General features: G+C 28.9%; 1 protein-coding gene across 1 annotated transcript in view; it reads left to right on the top strand.

Moving 5' to 3' along the window:
• LOC121116773 (allatostatin-A receptor-like) overlaps window positions 1-26,939 on the top strand; it is a 59,199-nt gene that overhangs the window by 18,054 nt on the left and 14,206 nt on the right. Inside the window, exons 2-3 of the mRNA XM_040711061.2 lie at window positions 8,688-8,835; window positions 20,436-20,641. Coding sequence (XP_040566995.1) covers window positions 8,689-8,835; window positions 20,436-20,641 — 353 coding nt within the window. The 5' untranslated portion in view covers window position 8,688. The remainder of the gene's footprint in view (window positions 1-8,687; window positions 8,836-20,435; window positions 20,642-26,939) is intronic.

The following is a 26,939-nucleotide window of genomic DNA, read 5'->3' as shown; positions in this document are numbered from 1 at the left end:
TATGGTTAAGAGAAAAAAAATCGCAAAACATCTTAGATTTAGATGTAAAAATATTTACAATATGATTTGGAGTCTTATATGTTTATAAATTATTCGCTTATATATGAAAACAATATTTTCTTATAAATGTACAATGCTTACTGTACTATCAGAGGTTAATTTTTTAACCACCAAATTTAAAAATGAAATTAAACTGCAATAAATGAACAGGAATGATTAAAAATTGACTCTAAGCAATATCAAGGATCACAAAAAAACATTTCCAATTGAAATTTAATATGGACATTAAACTTTAAAATCTGTTATCCTCGAGATATTGTGTTCCCTTAAAACATAGATACGTAGGCATAACATATAGAAGACAAGTAAATTAAACTAAACTAAAATACCGTATATATCATATGTAATATCCAAACTACAGTCAGAAATTTACGTACGGATTTTTGAAAGGGACACATTTGTGGGCATTGCCAAGAACTTTGGAGCGCACTTATAAACTGTTCTAGCACACTTGAAAGAACATAAACAAAGGGTGATCCTTTATAGAAAAGTGTATTTGTGTATTTCCTTTTAAATGTCTTCCTTAGTTGATATATCCGTTATTTAGTAGTTATTTTATATTAAAAACTTCGATTATATCAGTAAAAAAATCATTTTTTACATTTGAGAAACACTAAATTTAATATCAACAAATTCAAAATTAAATCAAATTTGATGGAGACCATAATTTTGTCATAAAAATAGAGTTGATAAAAAAATATTTTTGATAATATAAACTCCTGGTAATAAAGTTTTGAATTGTTTACTAAAGACAAATAAGAAAGTTTAATACATGTAACAAATGACTAATTACTTACGGTATTAAAAGCTCAAGTGGTCTATTGACCTTATTGCCCTTCATAATTAAATATCAAGAGTCAGCAGAGTATATGAAATCAAAGAACTACTCAGTCCTAGTTGATACAAGTAGCTGGAACAAATATACATATATATACTCATTCAAGCAATAATAGGAAAATATATATTCCTATTATTTTCTTTTTTTTTAGTTGTCGTTTTATGCTAAGTTTTTTTAAATTTTCAATCGTTATCTATTACTTATCGGGAATAAAATTGCTTACACATAAAATATGAAATACATATGTGTTTTAGTTCTATTTATTTTATAATAATGACATTTTCCATTATTCGAAAAAACTCTATTATCTTTTATCTATATTGATTCATGCATCAACTTTGACAATATTCAAATTAATATTACAATTGAAGTACAATTAACTATCACGGTATGAAATAGCATTATAGATTTGCCCTTAAATATAAATATCACTTTTACAGCTATGTTATTTTGTGAAAACTAAATTTTTTTTCGACTATCACTACTTTTCCACCAGAAAGACAAAATTTTCAATATAAATCAATTTTACACCCTGCATTTTTTTAGATAGTTTTAATTCCATCGAGTATTTTTGTTTTTCCTGGGGAGCAACATTTTTTTAACCTCATTTCAGAGAATTTGTCATATGAAAAGGATTTTACGAAAAAGATTTTTGTAACCTATACAACACATATTATACAAGAAAAATTTATGAATATTTGCAATATAGCAAATATTTTTATTAATATTAAGTGTTAGCTATGTCATCAATAATATTATTAATTGTATCTTTTAATAAATAACTTTTCAATCCAAAAAAGTCTACATTAAATAATGAATGATGTCCCCTTCTATCTATTTATTTAGCAAGTTAATATTTATATAATACTTAAGGAAGGAGTCAATGTTATTTAGGGCTTTAAAATGTTTGGAAATTTTGTGTCCTGGACATTTTAAAATATAACGATTAGCTTCATAGAGAGAAAAAAACTATATTTTAATATCTTTACCGGCCCTACAGTTTGAAAACTTGTGCTTCCTTATGCACGAAAATTTGTTAAGATAAAAAAGAACCCAATGATTATATGATAATCGATAATAAAACTGTGTAACATGCCAAAAAAAAACTTAGTTTGCATTGATTGGGACCACCTGTGAATTTGCCAGTCATGGACGGTCAGACAAGTGTTAATGTAAAGCCCTAATGAGACGGAGGACTAACAGATCCGTAAGTTGGATATGTATTTCATTCCATATCTAGGCAACAACTGTGTATATTGACTCCACACTTTAATGACGTTATCTACATGCCTTCATCACAACATTGCAACAAAAGTAATAACCAGGAGGATTAGGTTCTGGGCATATAAGGTAGTAGTCACGTCGTCTTCTCCTAGTAATTAAGATTTTTACACAATAATGTCTACATGTTCTAAAAGATTATATTCCAATTGCAAAAGTTATATATATATATATATATATAAAACAATTATCCTAGTCTGTATTGAAATCTTAGTTGGTACAAATTAAAATGTGACGTTGAGTCTTGTGTCTTACTCTGATTCCATTCTTAGCTCGATTAAAACAAAATCAATGACATGACAGATATTATGGATATTAAATAGCACCGGAATCACTTACAATTTCAAAATTTTGAATTTGTATGAATTTTTAAATTTATAGTTTCAACCCAGTACAAATTTAAGAAATTTCTTAATAGTCTGTCATAAATTGCCCGAACAATAAATATTCGCACTGTCAACACAACGGCAAGATAGAAGGTTTTTGTCAGAATTGAGTGTAGATTAAATTTGTATTTCTAGAAGAACTATTGCCAATTTATATCAACAAATTATTCTTATTGGCCCTTTAGAGGTGCTGCAAATTGCACTTGAATTACCCAAAATTGATCATCGTAATCAAAAAATAAAAAAATGATTGATTTTATTGGAAAGGCAATATTGGCACCGATATAAGTATCTTAATTTTAAAAAAACTTTCCAAACTATAGCTAAAAGTCTCGGGTATATTAACTCACTCACAAGGTTTATGAACAAAAAATGACCAAATAAGTATGTAAAGAAAATTATAGATTCGGATTTTCTCTTTAACTTGATTTTTGTTCAATATTGTTTTTAGGCTGACGCATCAATTATCTCTATAAAAGCATATTTTAAGCTTCGATTACTGATACAGAGAAATTAGGTTATGAATGCATTTTTGGCTCATTACATCTTAGATTGTAAACATATTGATTTTTTTTTTTTTTTTTTTGATAAGTTAACTCATGGAAGATTAACCTTTCAATCTAAGCATTATTCATTATATTATAATGCAGATAAGGAGAAAAAATAGGGGGAATAAGCATAGAATATTTGGGTCAAAGAGGCAAATAAAATTAAAGATTATTCTTTAAAAGTGAGGATTACATTGTAAATGTATTATCTCACATAAAATTTAATTAACCAGCTGTTTAAGGAGTGAATATATTTTATTAAAAGTGTATCTGAACAAAAATTACGTTACTATGGACAAAGGAGTTTCTATTTCTGTCATCACAAATTATATAATAAACATGAAAGTAACCCCCATGTTGTATAAAATCAAGAAAAAGAAAATAATCCCCATTTCATATATTCATGTAGTCCAATATTTCACAGAGAAATTTTAGTCTCTAGATTTTAGGATATCCCAGAATTTCAACTATAGTGTAGAACCTTTATTGTATATAAGGGACTCTTTTTGGTCAAAAATGTAATTTCACATAAAATTTATATATTTTTAATTATTGATCATCAGTTTTTACTAGTTCAAGGGCAACATGGAGTGCCAAAACAGGGTTAATTAGAATAGTTTGTTAGTAAAAATTGACAATAGTTCATCGAGTAGGGTAAAAGTAATCCACTATCAATTTTTGAGAAAAATAATTATATCCTTGTTTTTGTGTTGACATGTCTACACTTAATCCAATCAAATAGTAAAAGTAAATGTTTTAATTCATATAAAATATGGTGGTTTATATCTCAAGGAGAGATGACTTTTATACCTATGATGACATCGCGTTAAAACACTGTATTCCTCTTACAATGATATGATATTCTTACAATGCGATATTTTTGTATTTATTAACACTTAATCCCAAAAACAAACGGCCCAAAATAAGATAATCATTATTCAATTTTTCCCAACTGTGGTGCTCTTCTTTGTTTGAAAGTATGGAATTAATTTCAAATTAACATAAGCCAGAGTTAGGAGTACCAAAATAACAAGTCCATTGTAAAGTCAAAAGTCTTTGTTAATAAATCTCGAGTCGACTTTAGAAGAAAAAACACATTGAATTATTTCTGCAAATACCTTTATTTTGGATGTTTTTAGCCTGCTCAAATAGCGTTGCATTGAACTGAGTATCGTTCAAAAATCTTTATTTAATCTCCCAATACTCCAAAATATTAATTTGAGTTATATTTATGGTCTTCTTATACGTCAATGTATACCAAACTAAGAGTAATAAATCTTAATTAGATTACTTTAATTTGGTTGTAAGTATGATCTTGAAAATATCTTTCTGGGAAAAACTTGTAATAGCGATTAAAAACTGTTTCAAACGCAGAAAGAAAAATAGAAGCTTTTCAAAATGAAATCTCATTTTATTGATTTATATCTTTTTAACTATTCATAGGTGTATTTTTGCTTAACATTTTAGGAATATTTTTATTACAAAATATGTTAATATAGGTACCTCACCCATAATATTATTTTTCATATTATAAAACTCTTTGTGAAGCATGTGTTTAAATTGTGTTGATATTAAATTTCACAATTAAATGCCTATTTTAAACATTAATATATTTTTCAAATTTAAAATTGAATAGGATCAGAAACAAGAACAAAAAAATAAAACTTTCTTTTAAACATCAAAATATGACATTAAATTGATTTATAAGTATATAAAAGCAATTAATGTGATTTTGATCGAATCGATATATTAAATATTCTTTAAAATTATGGTTATAAATAAATTAGTATTTAATCAATGTCATTCAATTTAAATATGTTCAAAAGTCAATTTAAAATTGACATTCGATTACACTTTAAGTTTGTTTTTGATAGTCAGTTGATTAAAAAAGTTTTAAGTATTTTTTACCTAGTATTCGAAAGATTTAAATAAATTAAAAATAAGATATTGTAATCCTAAATGATTAATTTACCATGAATATTTTGTCAAATGCTATTTTAACCGAATATATCGAATAAAGTGTTATTTCAATCAATTCATCAATTTTGGAGATCGGAAACGACAAATATTCATCTCTACAGAGATCATTTAAATGATGAATTTATAGCAAATGTTGAAAACTTTTCGTATTTAGGTGTTGGACTACCTAAATTGAAATCACAAAACCTCATTTTTATAAATTAGAAAATACGTCTATACATGATGTTGTCATGGAAAAAGCTTAACACTGAATAATTAAATAGAATTGTTGAAAATACTACCTTAACTGGGTGCTAAACTTATAGTGGCGGGTAATCTAAGCAATGTTTGTTTTATTTTGTTTTTATAAACTGTTATCAAAGTTATTTCATTCTTAAGAACAAAACATATATGTATGAAGTAGGCCTGAAAACGCACTGTAACACAGATGATTTGTTGGGGTGATATTGGTGTAAGTTCTATTTTGACTTCGAGGATCTACATCTCAACGTCCTTGTTACATACGGAGTTGGACTTGTGCTTATATCTTTCACCTTTTAGCTCCTTACGGGTAATTTAAAGGAATGGCATAACAGCTAAGTTACTATTCTCGCAAATATTCTTCAAATTGTCAAAACTAATCAAGGCTGGATTAATAGGACTCCTGTCTTAATAGTTTTTTTGACTGATCCTACACTAATAGTCAGTTGACTGATAAAAAATATTAACTATAATATTGTATTTTATGTTAATTCGTAATTTCTTCTTCATTACATGCCCTTATTTGAGAAAAATAAAAAATTGCAGTCTCGTTCATTCTAAGAAAAAATTGTTTTTTTTGTTTTTCGAACTCAATAATTTAATTAATATTTAATAAGAAAAAAATCAAAAAATTATAAAATTGCAATATTTATGTTATTTATAAGTAGCCTAATATTTTATTAGCATCCTTCGGTCAATTATGAACTTCATACTCAAATTTATGGTTACTCAAAATTCCCAGCACAAATCCAGCTGAAATGGCTTTTCTCAAAACTGAGACTGGGTTAGAATTGTAATCTTAAACAATTTATAGTCCGTTTTTACAAGGAAAAGATTATAATTAATTAGTTGGAAATATTCATCTTCAAAATATAATAGTTTAATAGTGAGATATACTATCTAAAGCCCATTTTGGAATAAAGCTTTTTTATCTTTATTTAAAAAACAAATAATTTTTGAAACTTTTGAAATTCAATAACACAACATTTTTTTTTTTTTTGAAGGGGGGAGTTTGGTGTGAAATTAAATAATATTTTTTACTTAAGTGCTTAAAATATGCTCTTGCATCCGAAAAGTTGGGTAAAATTGAATCTTTTTTTAGCTCCTCCTCCCCTAATAATATATTAAATTTACCAAAAAATTTATTATGAAGATACATGGGAAAAAATTTAATTAAGCATTATGGTTTAAAATTTCTTCACCAGATTAAGGGTTACAGACATAAATATTTAAAAAAATTAGCATCTTAACAACAAAATATGCAACAAAATATTCACTGAATAAACACCAATAAAATAGATCATATTTCAATTTTCATATGAATGCCCGTCAACATAGAAGTAAGTAAAAAACAAGCCCCAAAAATCAATAAAATATAAACATGTAATATTAAAAGCAAATTTTTATAGAGACTAAGAATTATTTCGTATATCATGCTCTTTCTAAAAGTTTTACTATATTCCGCCATGTCCAAAATTATTTAGATGGGTTTTATGGATTATATCTATTACCATCAGAGCCCCAATCCCAAACACACTAATCCATCCATCTTTTCTTGACAATGTAAAGTCTTCTTTTGAATTAGAAAAATTCATTTTCAAATGTCAATGAAAGGACATATCGTGTAGCTTGGCTCGTTTAATGAGAGGAAAGTGAACTTCCAGGTAAAAAAAAAAACAGAGTGAGAACATGGGCGCAAGTTAAGTATCATAAATCCAATATATGTTCTAAACTATTTTCAAAATTTGAGGTATATCAATTTATCCAAGAAATTGGACTAAAAATACGGTGATTTACCAAAAGTTATTTAGTAAATATTGGGTTAGGTAGATATGATGTAAAAATAAATTGAAAATTATTCGTTGCCTTGATTTTTGTACTTGATTGTTTCTATGTGACCTCAACAGGGGGGGGGATGGGAAACAAATAACAATTGCTTGCTTTTGTGTTGATAGGCCAAAGAAAAACTAAAAATAGTTATATATAGTTTTAAATATACCCAAAATATTGTATTTTGTTACTTTACAACAAAATACAATAATAACCTCTCAGGAAGAAGATTTAATATAACATATCATAACTGTTGGGGAAAAGTGTGTTTGATTTGCTAAACTTTTCTTTTCCCAACACATTCCTTGTATTTATTTCCATAAGCATATGTGCTTTTGTTATTATGGTTATTGTTATTCGAAAAAATTTGCTAAAAATACTCCGGTTTATCTCTCGAAATCTTGTTTTACCGATATTTGACTTCAACCCGAAATTCTATATTTCCATATTGACCATGAATCAAACCAATGCGCATTGAGTTCTAGAAAATAATTTCCAATGAGCGTGCTATCTACTGAGCTACGTCGCTCCATTCCACATTATTTATCATTTACTAACGGGATTCCACTTTTAAAAATCCTACTTAATGAAAACCCCTAACTAAATATTTAGACATAGTAATTTAATTACATAAAAAAGGCAAAAAATAGAAAGTAAATGAAATAAGGTTTGATAGAATTTTAGAAATGGATTCATGTTTTCCCCCTACTTAATTCTTATTTGAAAGAAAGCAGTACTTTTTATTTAAATTTATTCATTTATTACGTGAATGCATGAACTGTAAAATTACATTATATATACGTGTAGTTATATTTTAGATACAAAAAAAAATTGACATTTTTTTTTTCTGTAAATACTACTACGGTGGTATTTCTAAAGAAAAAAAAAGATATTTAAAATAAAGTCATAGGTTTATTGAGTTTATTTTTTTAATGATGATTGCTGAGAAACTTGCTGTTTTGATTGTAGCCCAATAGTATACTCTCTGCGATAAGATTCCATAACCATATAAACACATAGTAGTTTGGCTGTTATGACGTACTGTTAGATTAGCTACGACCAGCTATATGAGGAAATAAATATATAATACATACATCTCACTTTGTATCAAGCTAACCTATAGGCAGAAATTACTAAGATTTAGTTGCTCAATTCTACTTTGAGTCCAACTGTTAATTTTTCCCAATAATACACATATATATATATATAACAATTTTACAAATTATAAATATCATTTTATTCTATCAATTCAATAATCCAAACGTTTAAAACATCTTAATAATAAAATCATCACATATCATTCAATCCACAAACTGTATGGCCAGTTTTATTTCATCACATTTTTATTGATATAATCATATGGAATAATAAAAGTAAATAGAAAAATATATTTATATATTTCCACTAGATTTGCTTCATTTGTGTTCAGAAAATTAATTAGCTTATTACATACATATATGTATATTTAGTGTTTGGATATAATTAGTTACATAATTAATTACAAATGTCTTATTCCTTCTTCAGGATGTCGGATCCATCTACCAAGTCGCTGGAATGGTACTCCAACACATCTAACTACAACAATTTGAGCATTCGTGAAAACCACAATAATATTTCTGCTCATTTAATTCCTAGTATCAAACCTGATTACCTAATTGCGATGCTCACAACAGTAAGTCTAGATTTTGAATTTTAAATTATTACACTAGTCAACAAATTTTTATACTTTGATTGAGATGGTTCGTTCATTATTGATTTTTTTTAAATTCGTGTGTGTACTAGAGTATTCAATTTTTAGTGCAACCTGTTCCTTCGATCTTTTACTAAAAATTATGATTGTAAAGTTTTGTTTAAAAACGTTATGTTATTAAAGTTTCAGTTTTCAAAAGGCGTTTTTTGTCCTCTATAGTCATTTAAGAATGTATTTTTTTAAAGTACATATTCTACATGTAAAGGGATTCAGAAGTTTCAATTTTAAAGTTACGTTGCTGAATTTCAAAAGTTTCATTAAAATTCCTTTTCTCAAGCGATTCAGAGGAAGGTGTTCTTTATATTATGATGTTGTATCCCTTTACTTAACAATAAATTATAATTTGTTTCATTGTGATAAAAAAGGAGCTATGTATTTGCCTTTTAAAGGGAGGGCCCATTTTAAACATTTTTTTTTTGTTTTTGTACTGAAGATATGTTTTCAGAAAAAGATATATAAATAATTCAAATATGGAATCGGAAACATATACCTACAATCTATGTATAATGCAATTCTGTGTTTATTCAATCTTTCAAAGCAAAAATAAGACTATCATATGGAGATGTTGAAAAAAAATATTTTTCAAAAAGCACTCTGTAGGGGACAAAAATAGAAATTTTGGGTTATAAATAACATTTTCATGTTTTTCAAATATATGTTCTTGATTGTCAATCAAGAATATAACATCCCAATCAAAGGACAAAAAAAAATTGAATTTTTGTGGAGTTGACCACTTTTGACTACGGGGATATTTTAGCAAACATATGAGACGAATTATAATAACCTAAATATAAGTATGATATTTGATTATTTGCGGGTAAGGCGATAAGTATAGGGAACAGGTGTGTAGTTTAATAAATAACGTCAATTAGAAAATTGGATATAATCCAATACCCATTCATTTTCTTCTCTTCTTTTCTTCAAATTGCTCGCTTATATAATAACTTTTTAATATTAATTCCTCCAAAAAAGAGTTTTTGCCTTTACACCTTCAAACATCAACATTTCGATTATTTTAGCTCAAATTGACAACAATATATAGCGTATTTGCAAAGGATATTTATTTTAAACTAAAATTCAGGCTCTTAGTTTTAAGATGATGTATTTTTACACTTTTGAGATTCTTTTTTTTTTTTTTTCTTCTTTCAAGTACCAAATGTGTAAAAAAGCGATGCTTATAATCAATTATATGTAATGTTTTTGAATATATGTATAACAAAAAAAAATGGTGAGGCAAGAGAAGCTGCGAAAGGAACTACAAAGTGAGGTGTTCTCTTAAAACAAGTTTATTATTTTGGAGCAATTAAAAAGTCGAAACCCGGGTAAATATAATAAGAGATACAATTTACGTGGGACAACATTCATTATCATATAGAAAGGGATTAAATACATAAATATGGCGGAAACATGCCTTAATGTGCAAGAATACTTATTTTCTATATTAATTCCTCAAGTGATGGTCATTAAGTCTATGGCTGATCCCTCCAACTTTGATTTGTACTCAACAATCTTTGTATGTTCAAAAAAGTGATCCTCAATATCAGATTCATCTATGAACTGATGTAGTTGCCATATAATAGTTTGTGTGACCGCAGGCTGGGAATTGCAGTGACATACAAAATACAGTTTTTAATATTATGAAATTATTGCGCAGGAAATATTTAGGAACTAGTGGGCTTTGTGCGGTGACATGCTTAAATCAGATAATAATTTAACCGCATTTATATATATATATATATAAAGAGACTCCATTTTATAATTAGTAGTTATATTTTTCTGTTATACTCCATTTTAGTTTAAAATTAATAAATGCAAAAGTATGTTCTACTTTCTTGATTCATTATCCTTGATGATAGAAGTCTCTGAAAAAAAATACTATACACTTTTTTATTTCAACAGGGCTTACTTGAATTATTAAAGTGTTGTTGTTTTTTTAATTTTGTAACCAAAATACTTTAATATAAATTCTTATTTACGTAGCTTTGTTTTGAACACAAAGTGCTAAAGAAATCTTTGAACCAACGTTCAAACAAATTTATAGCTGACACAAAAGTGCATGGTAGCTATTTATATATTTGATATATCCTTGTGATAAATGTAGGTTTCAAACACTTCATTCCGATCCTGGATGTTGGTTTTAAAATTAACGATAGTATCTGAGGGCTTAATAGCAGGGGTAATATTTTTCTCCGTCTGAGTATTTACGAAAATTTGCATATCCAAGATGCTCAAGAGTTCTAAAAGTAAAACTTGTACAATTCTGGAAAGCTATCAGTAAAAAAAAATTTTTTTTTAATGACAATACATTGTTTAACCATTGAACTAAATAGATTTGGAAATTGTCAGTTTTCATTTCATTTTTATTTATAAAATTAACAATGGTATATCACCAATAAATAAATAAATAATTTATGAATGAAATGTAAATTAATCTCTAGATATTTCTTAAAAGGAACAAAAGAAAAGAAAAGAATACAAGAAACTTACCATCTTGTATAATTACAATAGGAATATCACGACTACTTAAGCAAACTCAAAAATAATTTATCATTTTGTTAAATAAATGTATGCATAAAATCTTTTGTTCTTCGTTTATAGCAACTTTTCTATATTTCATTTATTAAAGCGTTAGTTATGTATATATATCAGTGTCTCATCTTGATAAAAACTTGCAGAGAAAATATTTTCCTCTCGTTTCATTTTCCTATGTGAATGTTAAGACTTTGTTGTATATTGAGGGAACAAAGAGAACTATAAAAATATTTTAAGACTGGTATATGACTATAACTTATTTATAAATGGACCGGAAGATAGTTAGTTATAAGTTGACATATGAATAAGTTGACACATTTCAATTTTCTATTAAGTTTTTAGGAATTGTGGTAAGAGTTGTACAAAATATGACCTCCCTGTATGATATTTTTTTAAATATTTACATTGTGTTTTCTGAAGATTGAATGATCCTTCATAGCTATAAAACCATAATTAGAATTAACATACAGTTATTGAGATAAAATTGTTGATTTTTATAAGGATTGACACCATTATTTAGAAATACACAAAAATCAGATTTGATAAAAAAAAATTACGGATTCGTTATTTACGATCCAAGTACTAATGGAGTTATATTTGGAATTTACCCTTTAACGACAATGGTCGAAATAATAAGGATTTCAATATGACTTCAATAAAAAAAAATTATTTTTTGCGTCAAAATACCGCCTGAAATGATTCGTCATTCAAACACTAAGGCCCTCAAAGCAACTATCAGCCAGAACTTGTGCGCCATGACAGAGGATAACATCAGCAGCGGGTGCCATGCCTTCTTCTGCCGTCTCAAAAAGCCACCGTAGCTACTAAGGGCGGCTGAAACTAATGATTAAATGAGCTCATACACATATCTATTTTAAGGTATTCATTTTTTTGAAATCATATTGTTAAGTAATAAATTATGTCTTTTTGAAGTTTAAAATTGAAAGTGTTCAGATTTTAATGGACCAACCACCGTGTACATATGACTTGATAGTATTTTATTTATTATAGTAGAAATAAAACATAGCATCACTGGTCCAAATTATTTCAAAATCTATTTACTAACCAATAATGGATGGTTATATCAATATGAGCTTCCTCGACACCATACAAGTTGAACAGTGTAGTAGTGAAACTGAACCAAATCGTGTCAATTGTATTGATGTACTAAGATTATTGAACCAAACGATACTAACTTGCAAACAACAGAAACATGCAAATTGCTAAAAAGGTTACCTTATTAAGAGACTGGGACAGTCTTGGAAATAATATGAGGTTTTTCATTAAGGATGCTTTAAATTTTTTTCATTTACTGAAAAAACAAGGCCATATTTATTTTTTCCTTTGACATTTAAAAACTTCATTACTACACATTTCATACGCGATATGCATTTGTGCAAAATTATCCAAATTTATTACCAAAATAACTGATTTTCATTGCAAAATCCTCTTTCGTGATTAAGCTAATTTCGTGCTTTGTTAATAATCTAAATATACGTTATTAATCAGGAAGCAAGCCACAAGTGCTTAATAAGACATCATTGCATCTAAAAAAAATTACTCTATCGGGTGGGATTCATACTGGAGGGATCATTGGGCACATTTATTATTGGATGATGAAAATCCCAAAGTTACTGTTAATGGAAATCGCTATTGCAATATAATTACTAATTTTTTTTTTTTTTTGCACCAAATGCAAGGTATGCACTTGGCAATTATGTGGTTTCAACAAAACGTACCACTTGTCACGCAGCAGATGTTGCAATCGATTTATTAAAAAGTAAACTTGGTGAGCGCGTTATTTTGAGAAATAAACCAGTTGATTGGCAGCCTCAAACATGCAATTTAACGGCTTCAGATAATTTTCTTTGGGGTCACGTCAAGAGAAAATATCGAATGCCAAATTGCTGCAATATCGATCAATTTATTGTAAAAAGTTGAGGGAAAATGGGTTCAGCGATTTAACTTTTATAAACGTGCTCGTGGTGGTCACGCTAGAGAAATCGATTATCATACATAAATGTATATATTTATAATTTGTACTTAAACAATAAATTTGGCAAAATCTTTAACCGTTTGAGTTACATTTATAGAAAAACTTGAAGTACTCTTAATTAAAAACCTTTTATATAGGGAATAAAGGAAGAGTGGTGGCACCAAAAAGAGATGAGTATCAAAATAATTCTGATGTAACTAAGTGTAAGATCCAAGCCAAAAAAATAATTTTTAAGGAGCAGCTAGATGCAATGTGAAGCCATTTTTAAGATTTTGAGATGACTGAACCCAGAACACTGATTAAATTAATTTATTAGGGAATATGCTTAAAACAACCATATGGCTTCAGGCATTTAAATTCCTAGGTTTCGATATCACATCTAGCCGAGATCATAAAATTACACGTATAAATTATATTTAAGTTCATACCTTTTTATGTAATAAAAATGAATGTGAAATACTATCCAAAACATGTTACAATAAATGTGTAATGATATAATCAAAATGACAGTTCTACCGTCTCCCTATGATTAAAAAAGCACTGCACATAAGAAAACATAGTGAAGTTTTAAAAAATGGAACAAAGGCTCAATAAAATTTATAGAGTACTCGAAATTTTAAAAAACTTACATAATAAAAGTTAAAGTATGCAAAAATTAGCCGCAATTTTAGATGGTGTCACGAATAAATTCTTTATTTTTGAGGTTTAGTGCAAATGGCGGACAACTTTGTATATTCTTTTATTAGGAGGGCAAGCGTGGGTGCTTTATCAAGGTTCTGGTTAGTAAGAGGGGCTTAAGCTCTGCTTTTAGGGCATTTAGGGGCTATTACTCAGACATAAAAGTTTTATTTAAAAAAGGGGAGGTTATGTGTTTATGGGTTATTTTCTGAGGGTTTAATAGTGAATTTCTTAGGGTTATTGCCTTATATTTTACTAAGGGGCCATATTTGTGTATTTTAGGTATAAATTTACTTTTGTGGCTAGGTGGCAGATAGTTTGTTGAGTCCATAACAGTGAGCATATGTCTGCTCATTAAGTCCCAGAACGGAGCCCTTAGGGGATAATCCATCTTTTGGTGATCATTAAATTAACTATGAATAAAAGAGGGATCGTTCATAAAAGGTTAAGAAATTTTAAGAAAAAGTACAACTTTGTTAACGTGTATACAAGAAGTAATTTTTGTTGATTACTATTTAATAATATAAAGTGTAGTTAAAAAAAAGAATTTTAGATGTTGTAAACTCAGTGATATAGCAAAATAAAAATCATAAGTTTCCTTTGCTATTAAATTTATTTTTCCTTTGTCAAAAGTATATTTATATTTCATTAAATTATAGAAGCAATAGATATAATCCATAGTACAATATGAATGAAATGCCTAAAGAGGAGTAACATAAAAGCACATGCAAATAAGGGTAGGGGGACCGAAGGGTGGCCATTAAATATATGATGCAACATAAAATAAACAAATGTTTAAAATAATAATATAAGCTCAAGAAAAAGGAAACCATTCAGTTGCCTTCTTTAAAACTATTTTGTGAACTTTAAATATTAATAAAATATCTAAAATGCTAAAAGCATTAGAAACTGTATTTGCGTACAAGGCATATTTTGCCTCTGTTATGACGGCATTAATAATTGGCTTGCTTTCGAATGTAATAATAAATAAACTTACTTCTTTTGAATATATAGAACTTAAATTTATCATTTTAAAGATTAACAACAGATAAATCAAGAGGTGGTAAAGGTTTACAATCGTTTAGAAAATGAGCATTACACTCATCTTCGTTGTGGATAAAACAATACTTCTGGGGCTCATTCAAAAAAACCTCTGACCTCACTTTGATAAAATAAAAGCTTTACCACTTCATATTGCATCATAATAATGATCAAAGTCACCCTTAAAACATTACTATTTAGCACATATGGAAATAATACCGGGCCGTGCAAAATTATTTACCGATGATGTAAATATATTTTTTAAGAGGTATTGTGGCAACCAATCTGATTGTTTCGTATATTTACTGTTAAAATAAACACAAAACCTTCCTGTGAGAGCGTAACAACTTCCACACGTGAGACCATGTCCAATCAGGAAACAAAGAGGATCGAAATTGCAGCCCTCCTCCGAGCGGGAGTGCCTCATATGAACATTAAGGAACAGGTTGGGGCCTCGTTGAAGACAATTTACAACGTTTCCAAGTGATTGGAGGCTTGGAGTGATCTCAAGCATTCCCCTGGGGCTGGCAAGAAGCCCACTGTCTCATTAAGGCAAGTAAAGGCAGTGTTCAAGAGGACTCCCAACAGGTCCATTGCCGACATGGCCAAAATGATGGGTGGGAACGTCGAGATCAACTATTTCAAGGGCATTGAAAAGGGCTGGAGGAAAGTCCCTGAGGCGTACTGAACGCCCTCTGCTAACTGAACGTCAGCGAGAAGTCAGACTTGAGCGTGCCAAGAAAATCTTGAATGATATCAAGAGCTCATCTGGACGCATCATCATTTTTTCAGATGAGAAAACTTTTACGGTCGATCCTGTTTTCAACAGGCAAAATGACCGTGTTGTGAGCTTTGGAGATGTGCAAGATAAGCACCGCTATGTGGCAACAACAATGCACCCTGCTTCGGTGAGGATGTTGGGTCTCGTGGCCTCCAACAGGAAGGCCATGAAGCCAGTATGGTTCCCCACTGGCTACAGATTAACAGCGGAGGATTATGTGAAGATTCTGGCGTCCAAGGTCCTTCCGTGGATCAAATCCATAGTCGGCAACTCTCCTTGGGTTTTTCAACAAGATGGAGTACCCGCCCACGCTTCCAAGAAAGTTCAGGAGTGGCTCAAGGACAACATGAACTTTTGGCCTAAGGAATACTGGCCCCCTCAGAGCCCAGATCTGAGCCCACTAGACTTCTCTATGTAGGCGCACGTGGAGACCAAGGCCTGCTCAAAACGACACAAGAACATAAATGCCTTAAAGACTGCTGTCAACCAGGCCTGGGCCTCCATGGACGCCGATTACATCCAGCAGGTCTGTGGCAGCTTCAGACGTCGCTTGACCAGTGTCATTGAGTCAAATGGTGGCTACATTGATTAAATTTGATTACAAACTATTTTATTATTCTAAAAATGTATGAATAAATTGTTTCTCAAGTCATTCCAAATGTCATTATTGTCTGGGATATGTTCTGAACAAAAATCGGTAAATAATTCTGCACGGCCCGGTAGGTTAAAACACAGATTCAGTAGCATTACTAGTTTTCATTGCATCATCTTTTTTTTTTTTTTTTTTTCAAGTACAGATTCAGACTCCACTATTTGGAGTCTCCTGCTAGAGTTATTTTGACTTGGATACTCCAAGTGAAAGGATTTCTGACATTGCAGTCTCACATCTGGGAATCTAAAATTGATAGGATATCCGTCTATTGATAAGATTTGAAGGAGATGTAATTCTAATTTGAAGTTATCCAAACAGATCTATAGCACTGGGGAACACAATTTTTGTAAAAATGAATTTATCTCTGAGCAAAGGATCCAAAACTGATCACAGTTTCTCTTTCAGTTGTCTGAATTCTGAAATATCTGGGATTATAGTAATTAAGAACTTATATTGTTCAGAGTCATTTTTTACAATTAAAACTATCACCAAATTAAAAGAAGGATTAATAAAACTTATGTAAAAGTGGTTTTATGATTATAATAGCGTTATTATTAATTCTGTATCTTGTTCTCGACTCGAAATATTCCCATTTTTAAGATGAAAATGATATGAAACAACATTTTCCTTTAGACCCTAATAACTTATTCATAATAAATTGTGATGAGGAAAAACATAAGTTATAATTAAAGAAAGATATTAAATGTTAAATTAAAAAAAATCATATATCCTCCAGAAAAACTAACAGACCTCAAAAAGGAGTCGAGTGGATTCCTTCCTTGGGAATGATATATCTGCATCGAAACAATAAAAAGATCCATTCACAATGAGTAGATAACTTTTTATATTTTAAAAATAATTAATATTTATTTAATACTTTAAATTAATTTTAATATTTCTTATTATTATTTATTACGGGGAAATTAACATTGAAATAATAATAAATATTGTGATAATGGTGACTATTTCCTAGTACACCCCCATAAGATATGAGATCATTTAAAAGTATAAAAAAATCAAACAAAAAGCCTTGGAAGTGAAATTTTTTTAAATAAATCTTTTTTGGAATTAAACATTGAATAATTTTCTAGTTAAGGATTCAGCACTAAATGATAAATTTGGCTTTAATTCCTCTATACCAATCTCCCCCCTCGCCCTAATTGTTCCTCTTTGTCATTCTTAAACAGTTTTTCTGCATCGGAGTAATAGGGGTTAGATTCTGGGTATGTCCTATGGATATTTGTAAATATTAAAATTCATCCCAAATAATGTATTTCCATAAACTCTCTTAAAAGTATATATATCTTTTATTTTGAATGGTTTTTTCTTATTACAATCGAAATTATCCATTCATTTTATATTCATTCTGATAGATTTTACTTCTACATTCGGGCATAGAAGTCGTCAGTTACGTAGCACTTCTTTAGGTAATTTATCCTAGAACCAGCATTTAGTAATGCATATCCAAATCCGAATTGAGCATCAATTTCCGGTATTCCGACATCAGCGAAACCAAAGAAATGCGCTGCATTATACATGATGGACTGGTTCATGTTAAAATTTTTAAAAACACGATCACCATATCATTTGTCAGGATTAAGACGAAGATTCATCTAAATATTGAGCTCAAATTAATTAGTCTGGAAGCCTCTGACTAAGCATTCCTCTTTTAGCGAAAATTTTGCATAGGGAATTTTTGCTATACTTGACCACTTGGGTGAAGATTCATCGAAAGGTCTGTCAGTTCAATTACCGTATGTAGAAAAAGTAATGATACCTTCTAAAAATACAATTTTGAATAGATGTTGTTGATGAAATCATAAAGTTCCAATTATTTTTGAATAACTTAGATTTTAAACCTTTTATTGATGTACATGTTGTAAGCAAAAATTATATATATGTCGCAATGGAGGCAAGAAGAGCTATCATAGGCAATTTAATCCACGCCGGGAGGACCTCCTCGGACATCATGAAGGCCTTAATCGTCAGCATGGCCACAGTTTGTCGTGTCATAATCGTTTGGCTCATGGGGACAACCTGAAGGACAAACCCAAGAGTGGAAAACCCACCAAAGTAAAGCCTGAAGATCTTTAACTCCTTATAACACCATCAACAGTAGGAAATCGAAGGATACTGAGAAATCTTGTAGTTTGAATATGTTGCCTCACTCATCCCCTAATGCTTAAATGTGCTGGACTATTTATATGGAACATCCTAAAAATGGAGACGCATTACTTTCCCAACCCAAATTTTGAATATATGAAAGAAGAAATTATTCATGTATGGGACAAGAATACAGCAAAAACTATCAAGAATGTCTTTAGTAGTGTCTTTCCTCGTATAAAGGCAATTATAACTGTGAGGAGAAGTCATATAATATAAAAGTTGTTAACATTTAAGTTTATTTTTGTTATTGTAAATATTTTTTTTGATTAATTTTGGTGATAAAAACACTCAGAATGCTGGTATGTTTTGATAAATATAGAATGTGTAACCAGCATTTAAATCCTTAAAATTAGAATTGATTATAAAGTATTGATATTAAAATTTCTACATAATAATAAGTTCATTATGTTTTTAAACTTAATGTACGAACATATATTTATTAATCATATTGAAAGAAGTACTTTTTTTCTTTCGACCAATTAAAAACCATTTATTATATTTTTATATTACTATAATGGTTTTGAAAAGAATGAAGGAATTGAATTAAAACAATTGTTAAATGAATTTCTAAAGGTTTTAAAAATTAACTTTTTTCACTAATCATAATTATGATGTCGAGCCAAAAGCTATATTAGAATTTCATTATAAAGCTGTTTTAATTCAATTCCCTTTTTAATTTCATAACTATTAAACACTAAAAAATAGCACATAGAAGAGGAAAAAAGTACAAATTCCGTGTATACGTTTACAATATTAGATATCAACTTTTTATTGATGACACTTGTGACGTTGCTTAATTAAATTAACTAATCAAACTCTTGGATGAACTGATCAAGTTCATTACTTGAAAAATTAAAATGATGTTATAATCAGTATCAGTGTTATTTACTTATATTAATGTGTTTACAAAACGATCCTGATCTTGCAACAAAATAATACACCTCCATGAATGAGACTATCCTTAATAGCTTTAAAAAATGAATAACCCTTTCTACAACTTCTAATTTAGATAAGAAATTGAAAGGAATATAATATTATGGTTATTTTTTTACTAATCCTTATATTATCCTAATTTGTAACAAGTACTAATGGCAAATAAAGTTTCTTTATTGTTGAAATATTCATTTTAATATAGGAGTGGATAAACATTCCAGGGAAGTACTTGCGTTAGGATTGAAAGGGAAGTAACAAGGAGTCAACCCTTTCTATCCTGACCCATAGATTTACTCTTTTGTCATCACGTTCGAATGTTCAATTTTCTTGTCCTATTTCTTCGCTGGTGCAGAATAAATCTTCATTTGCAACTATCATTTAAGCCAATTTATTTAAAATTATGGATTTTGCCAACGGGTCATTTGTACATCAGGGAAGTAATCACTTTAGGATTTGAAGAGGAGTAACAGACGGTTATGGAAAATCATTTTTTGTTGTCATAATAACAATAATTAAATTGCTCTTAATGTATCACTTGAACAAAGCCTGAACAAGAATAAAATCTCCTTAAGTATAATATACTGTTATCTAAAAACATTCAAATCAAGCATTTAATAAACCATGTACTTAATCAATCTCATTCATCAAATAAAAGTTCTTACACTTGCCCACTTTCAAATTTTTTTGATTTTTCTATATTTTTTTACCGATTCAATATTTATTTTTTCTATTTTTTTATACAGATATTTGTACCATTAGTATTCAGCATCATCGTCATTGTAGGAACCATTGGAAATGTACTAGTAATCCTCGTAGTGGCAACCAATCATCAAATGAGAAATACCACTAATGTTTTAATTCTAAATTTGGCTGTGGCGGACTTTCTATTTATCACACTCTGTGTTCCTTCAACGGCTACCGATTATATACTAAATTCATGGCCTTTTGGGTAAGTTTTAAAATTTAACTGTTGTCTTCAGTCCTATATATGAGAATTAAAATCGGTCTTGCTCAACTTCCAGTCCAGTCCCATCTTGTACCTGTTATCAAATCCTTGAAAAAGTCCAAATTTTAAAGCGCCTTCTACAAGACATAAATTTCACAAATATTATCAATACTAAAGTATCTCAGTTCCATTTGAATTAGTTTAATATGTCTTTAAATACCTTTAAAACATTACATTGTCTTGTCATTATAATTTATAAACACCTAATTAAATTTTAAATTAGGTAATGAAATTTCTAGATTATAGACTTATGATACTAAATATCGATTATCACGTCATATAAGAAAACTTGTACTATGGTACGGTTTTTTTTTCAAAGTCGGATGTGTCCTTTAAATTTAGAACAGTACCGGATTTCCAAATTTTAGGACCGATATATTCCTAGAATATGATTTATATTTAAAGATTATTTAAGAAATGGAACAATTTGTAAGGAGCAATCACGTCTTGTTTGTCAAAGTATGAAAAGAGGCATTCACAATCACTAATTCTATTGTCTTCTTATGTATATTTTGTAGAGAGAAAAAACATTTTTTTACTATGTGTTAAGAAAGTAATTTTAGTCCTTTTATATTTGTCTTCAAAAGCACAAGTAAATATTTTGTAATATATTTATTTTTAACAACTGTGGACATACAACAAAAGAGCAAAGCTGGAATGATTTTCCCCCAACTGAGTAGGGATAATATTTGCCATTATTCCACGAATTATCCAAAAATAAGTGTGCGGTTGTAATAGTTCTAAAAAAATGCTTTGGTTTCTATTAATAAACTCAATTAATATTTTTACAACTATAAGATCCATCAGTACGAATGAAATATTGAACAAAAAATGAGAAAACTAGACATTTTTTTTTTTTGCAATTAATAAACAACCCGTAATTTTATAAGGATATGGTCAATTTTGGCATAATATACAAATTTTTATGATTAGCTGAAATTTTTAAAACTGTTAGCTATAGTTTAGAATCTTCATTTGGTTTGTACAACTTAATTTGGCTCGTATAAAATTTTTCAATTTAAATGTTTTTAAAATGTAACAAGGGACTTGTAATTGTAATTTGGGGCAACTCTTACATATTTATCAGAGTAAATTATTAATTAAAATGAAAGATGATTAGATGAAGAATACAGTTATAACCCATACTCCTTTGTGACTTGTAAAAAATAAAGAAAATTATTTTCATTAATTTCGGATTACATTTGTATTTTGAACGAATTTTGCCAATTTTGTAAATTAAAGATAGAATAAGATAAATAACCTTCAGTGAGAACAACTACAGCTAAATTTCTACGATTAGGAATTAATGTTTCATGAGATTAGAATCAATGTATTATTTAGCTTAAGTAAAACAAAATTTATTAAGGCAAATTGTAAATTGTGAGTATTTAAGTTTTAGTTTATTTTATTTTAATTTGATTATATATTACTTAATATTTTAATTTGAAGTATTACTGCTTATCAAGAAAGGAAAAAAAATCAATATATTATCAAATTTGTAATTGATAAATGTATAAAAATAAATTATTTAATAAAAAAATATACATTTTAGATTTAAGAATACTTTAATAAATTATATTTTTGTATATTATATATTATTTAGGGGGAAGAAAAGTTAGTACCTTGTAAACATATTAGTCTTAAAATAAGAAGAAAGATATTTTATGCCACTACGAATTATTATTTTTTTAATATATATATATTTTAATATACATTAAATTTACTATTCAATACTTTGTATTATTGTATATATTATGAGTATGTAAACAGTGGTAAATTTTTTTCCTAAGTTAGAAGAAAATAAATGATAAAAACCATATTTATCAGTTATTCTTTGTAAGGAGTGGTCTTGTTCGGTATACCAATAAAATCAAATGTTTCATATTGAAAGTAAATTAGTTTAATAAGTAGATGCACGCTTTGTTATTGATGGGGTTGCGTGATAATGACATAACGTGATGTATGTTTTCTTTTAATTAAAAACAAACTTTTCTATCTACCAGAGCCCTTTAGTAGAGTTACGTCACCGGGTTATCCGCTTTGACGATAGCTGACTTCCTCATGTGTTTGAGTCATGGCCCAAAACATTCAAAATTTATTACTATATTTTAGGTGAAGAACTCTACAAAGGCGATATATTTTGTTAAAATACCCCAAGTATGCCCTCTTGTCGTACACCATGGATTATAAGAATCGTTCTTGAGCTGAGGGGATGAAACTTTTTTCATTTCCAAGGGACAATTTCTTGGAAGGCAAAAATGAAATGAAATCTTTGGAAACCATATAATAATTTTCGATTGTGCTATAAATATTTTGAAGAAATAAGGAATTCCAACTCTCAAATCATTCCAACATTGTTTAAACATCGAAAACTTTAAGTTCCAAGGCTCACTAAAAACTCCAACAAACCCATTTTCATTCGGGAGAACAATGTGATACTAAGAAAATTTAATAATTAAGGAAATCTCAAGCAACTTTTTTGTTTCGAATTTCAGGTAAAAAAAGATTCCACAGTTTCAGGATCATACATACTTTACTCCTTATTTGGAACCTTTTTTTTTTTTTTTTTTTTTTTTTTTTTTTTTGCATTAGTTACTCTATCGTTAGACAATAATAATTAGATGTTGTATTATAGATATTTCTCCTGAGATAAAACATCTAAAGGAAATAAATACTGACATACAAATCTAACTTGGAATCTATGAATAAGAAATAAAGGAAGTAAAGAATAAGTTGAAGGAGAAAGATGTCAAAATTTGGGACGCAGAATCAAAGTTTAAGTTTTTAAAAATGCGCCTCTCTTCGGTATTTCATTCAAAACATATAAAAATTTCTTCTCTAATCAGCCCTTCTAGCAACATTTCCACGAACTTTATAGTTGCTTATAATTTGGTTAACTAATCTTCTGTTAATATTCGAATTTATGCTGTGATATCCATCGGACATATCCTGTGGGAATAAAATTTCAACCACTGAGTTAGCTTTTACTTCAATTTCGTCGATAAAAAAACTATTTTAAAATATATAAACCTCAAGTTACGTCTTTATCACGGATCTCCATCAATAACAGCACCCACTTCAATATATTAAACTATTTTAATTTAAATTTGTGTTACTTTAAATATGAAACACGGGCCATATTGTGTTCTGGTATATTTAGAAGGGTATTTTCCTAAATTGTGGATGTGGTTTACAATTTTGTATGTACGCCATGTCTATCTTTTTATCTTGAAATTATAGTTATTCTCTAATAATAAAGAACTACTTATATATCATTAAAGTAAGAAGAGGGGGAATATTGACTCTTGGGTGTTATTCGTACAATTAGACCTTGGGAGTATCTTTAAGAGTAGGCGAAAGGTTTTATTATGTGGAGAAGGTTTTGTGTTAGTGTCTTATGGACTATTATGGGGAGGGGGAGGTTCAGAGTTGATCTGTGGACAAAAAGATGAGCCAAGAGGTGGAATTGATTAGGATCACTTCTGATTGGTTTGTATTAATCATATATTTGTTCACGACTCTTTATTGAATTTATCATTATTTATGACAGTATAATTATATTTAAGAATGCTTTTTATGTACCGTTACAAAACCAGTAACCTCGAGCCTTCAACCCCCTTCTTCATAGCAGTGGAAGCACCCTTTAGTAGCAGAATAAGATCTGCAATAAGCGGTGATAACAACGGCGTGTCGTCTCTTATCGCCAAGAGAAGATTGGAGAGAATGGACCTGAAAGAAATGGTAAAGGTATTACACCCAAAAATAATATTTTCAAACTTCTTAACAGATTCCCATCAAATATTGATAAAATGCCAATTGGCCCCCTCTTCTTTATTTACAAATAAGTCAAAACAAATGGTTGAGTCCAGAATGTACTCTTTTTGTAAAGAAAACATTGAGACCTCATTCCATTTGTTTTATTTTTGCTCAAAAGTGGCTCCCGTTGTTGAAATTGTGGATTGTATTATGCATGAAAAGGCTGCCGAGAACTTTGCCCTTCAGATTGGCTTGTACAAACAGAACCTAAAAATTGAATATATTATCTCTAAAGTCCAAGGCATGGGGTTAAAAATAAAATACTGCCTATTCCACCAAGGGTGGAAGAGTATGTACTCCAGTCAGTGGAGATCCCAGAAGCCGTCTCTGCCGAGTCAGAGATAACAGTAAAATGATGAATTATTACCGTGTATTACCGACGGATCAGGGAATTCTCTAGGGCAGAGGGAGACGGGATGGCACTTCTGTGTTATTACTTAATATTATATAATTAAATAAAGGAACAAGATTCCCGCGTATTCATATCAACATAGAATGATTGATACTACACCATATAATATACTGAGTGATATATTGGAGAAAAGGAAAAGAGCGAGCGAGAAGTCTATAAAGAGCTCGCTTGAGACCCTCACTTCTTGATCTGATTACTTATCTACCGGTTTTTCTATTTTCTTTTCCTTCTACATTTTAATTCAAAAAAAAATATTTCAAATTCTTACATTGACTTGTTTGTATTTTTTTTTATATAATTATTACTAGGCCATTGGATATTTTTTGTATTGCATTACAAACTTTTTATGATTTTTGACTGATGGGATATGTGAAAAAAAAGCCTTTTACTGGAGTTGAGGCGTCTACTTTCAAGATCTTCTAAAGTAATAATTGTCTGATCGCAGAGTTTTTAGAAATAAATTTTCCTATTGTTTGTTCTAAAATATATTTACATTGTAAATTTAGAAATTCTATTGATGTAGAAAACCCCTTTAACAGCGACTCTAGCACATGTGGCGGGAGAGAAAGAGTCTATCCAGTATGAAACTTTAGATTCTGATAACAATTAATTTTATGTAATTTTGTATCTATTTCTGTTTAAAAAAAATAGCTTAATCAAAAAATAAAAATTATAAAAATAAAAATATTTTAATAGACATAATTTATCATAATATGCATTTGTTATATAAATAATAAAGATGAAAATATTAATAGCTTGAATAATCAATTAATTATTTTTTATTTATACCAATAAGTAATTTCTTACAAAATATAATTTTTAAAACCTTTTACAATAAATTTAAACCCTTTTTATATGTGTTTTTTACACAGAGTGGGAACCTAAAACTTGAAATTGACGAAAACGTGATTTTTAAGGAATCAAGAAAATACAACCCAAAACCAATTTGGGATGTATTTAAATATTATATTAAATATATTTTAGTTAGAGATATAATCCTTTACATGCAATAAAAGCCTCGAAACGACGGCAAACTCAATACTATATGAATTTACAAAAATGACCGTAGCTTTTATTCACAATTTTATCCCTGTTATTTTAGATTAAGTGTTTTCTTTACAAAACCAACCGACAAGGATTTCTTCCATGTCAGTATCAGTGCCCAAAAGCTTGGAGAGACCGTTTACATCTATACTTTTTCACCACCTCATATTTAAATTTAAATGAGCTTAACCAAATAAGGTGGAAAGTACAAGTTTGGGAGAAATTTTAGAGGTGGAACTAGTTACCAAGGAGTTGTAAAGAATAAGTCTCTTGAGGTACGATATCAGTTTAATAGCACTTCTCATAAATACTTTAACTTCTTCTAATCAAAAATGGATTCGTTACATACTCGTCACCTCATCAATTTATACTAATAAATGGAATGACTAAGATAATAATGTAAACTGCACATTATGTAGCAAGAAATTAAAAACAATGTACACATTCTGTACAAATTTTATTTTTGTTTTTTTACCCGTGTTCGATATATTTAATTATTGTATTAGTAAATATATCGTTCTTCCAATATTTAAAAAAAAAATATGTGTTCCTATTATTATTAAGAAAAATGCCGAAATGCCTTTCGACTTATAAAAAAATGCTTATGGCGAGTTTTAAAAAGACTTAAAGTAAAGATTACACTATTTTTTTAATCCTCAGACATGCCACATTCATACTTTATATAGACACCTTCATAATATTTCATTTCCAAAATACTAGTCCTCTTAACATCTAATCTTGATGTGCATATGAACTTCCTTAATTCAAGTGGCCTGAAAGGAATAATACATTAAGACACCATGAAATAGTTATCAAAAGTTATTCAGATTATACGTTTTTTATTATTCAATTAATTATCTACCTGATATAACTAAGAGTATTTGATGAAAAATTTTACTTTATTACAACTATGTATTTTATAAATTTTGTACCTTTAAAAAACCCATTAATTGAACCACATTTTCAATA

Source organism: Lepeophtheirus salmonis, chromosome 1 (assembly GCF_016086655.4).
Source record: "Lepeophtheirus salmonis chromosome 1, UVic_Lsal_1.4, whole genome shotgun sequence".
In the NCBI taxonomy this organism is placed as follows: domain Eukaryota; kingdom Metazoa; phylum Arthropoda; class Copepoda; order Siphonostomatoida; family Caligidae; genus Lepeophtheirus; species Lepeophtheirus salmonis.
Note: the sequence above shows the minus strand (reverse complement) of the source record. Positions and strands in the feature narration are given on the sequence as shown.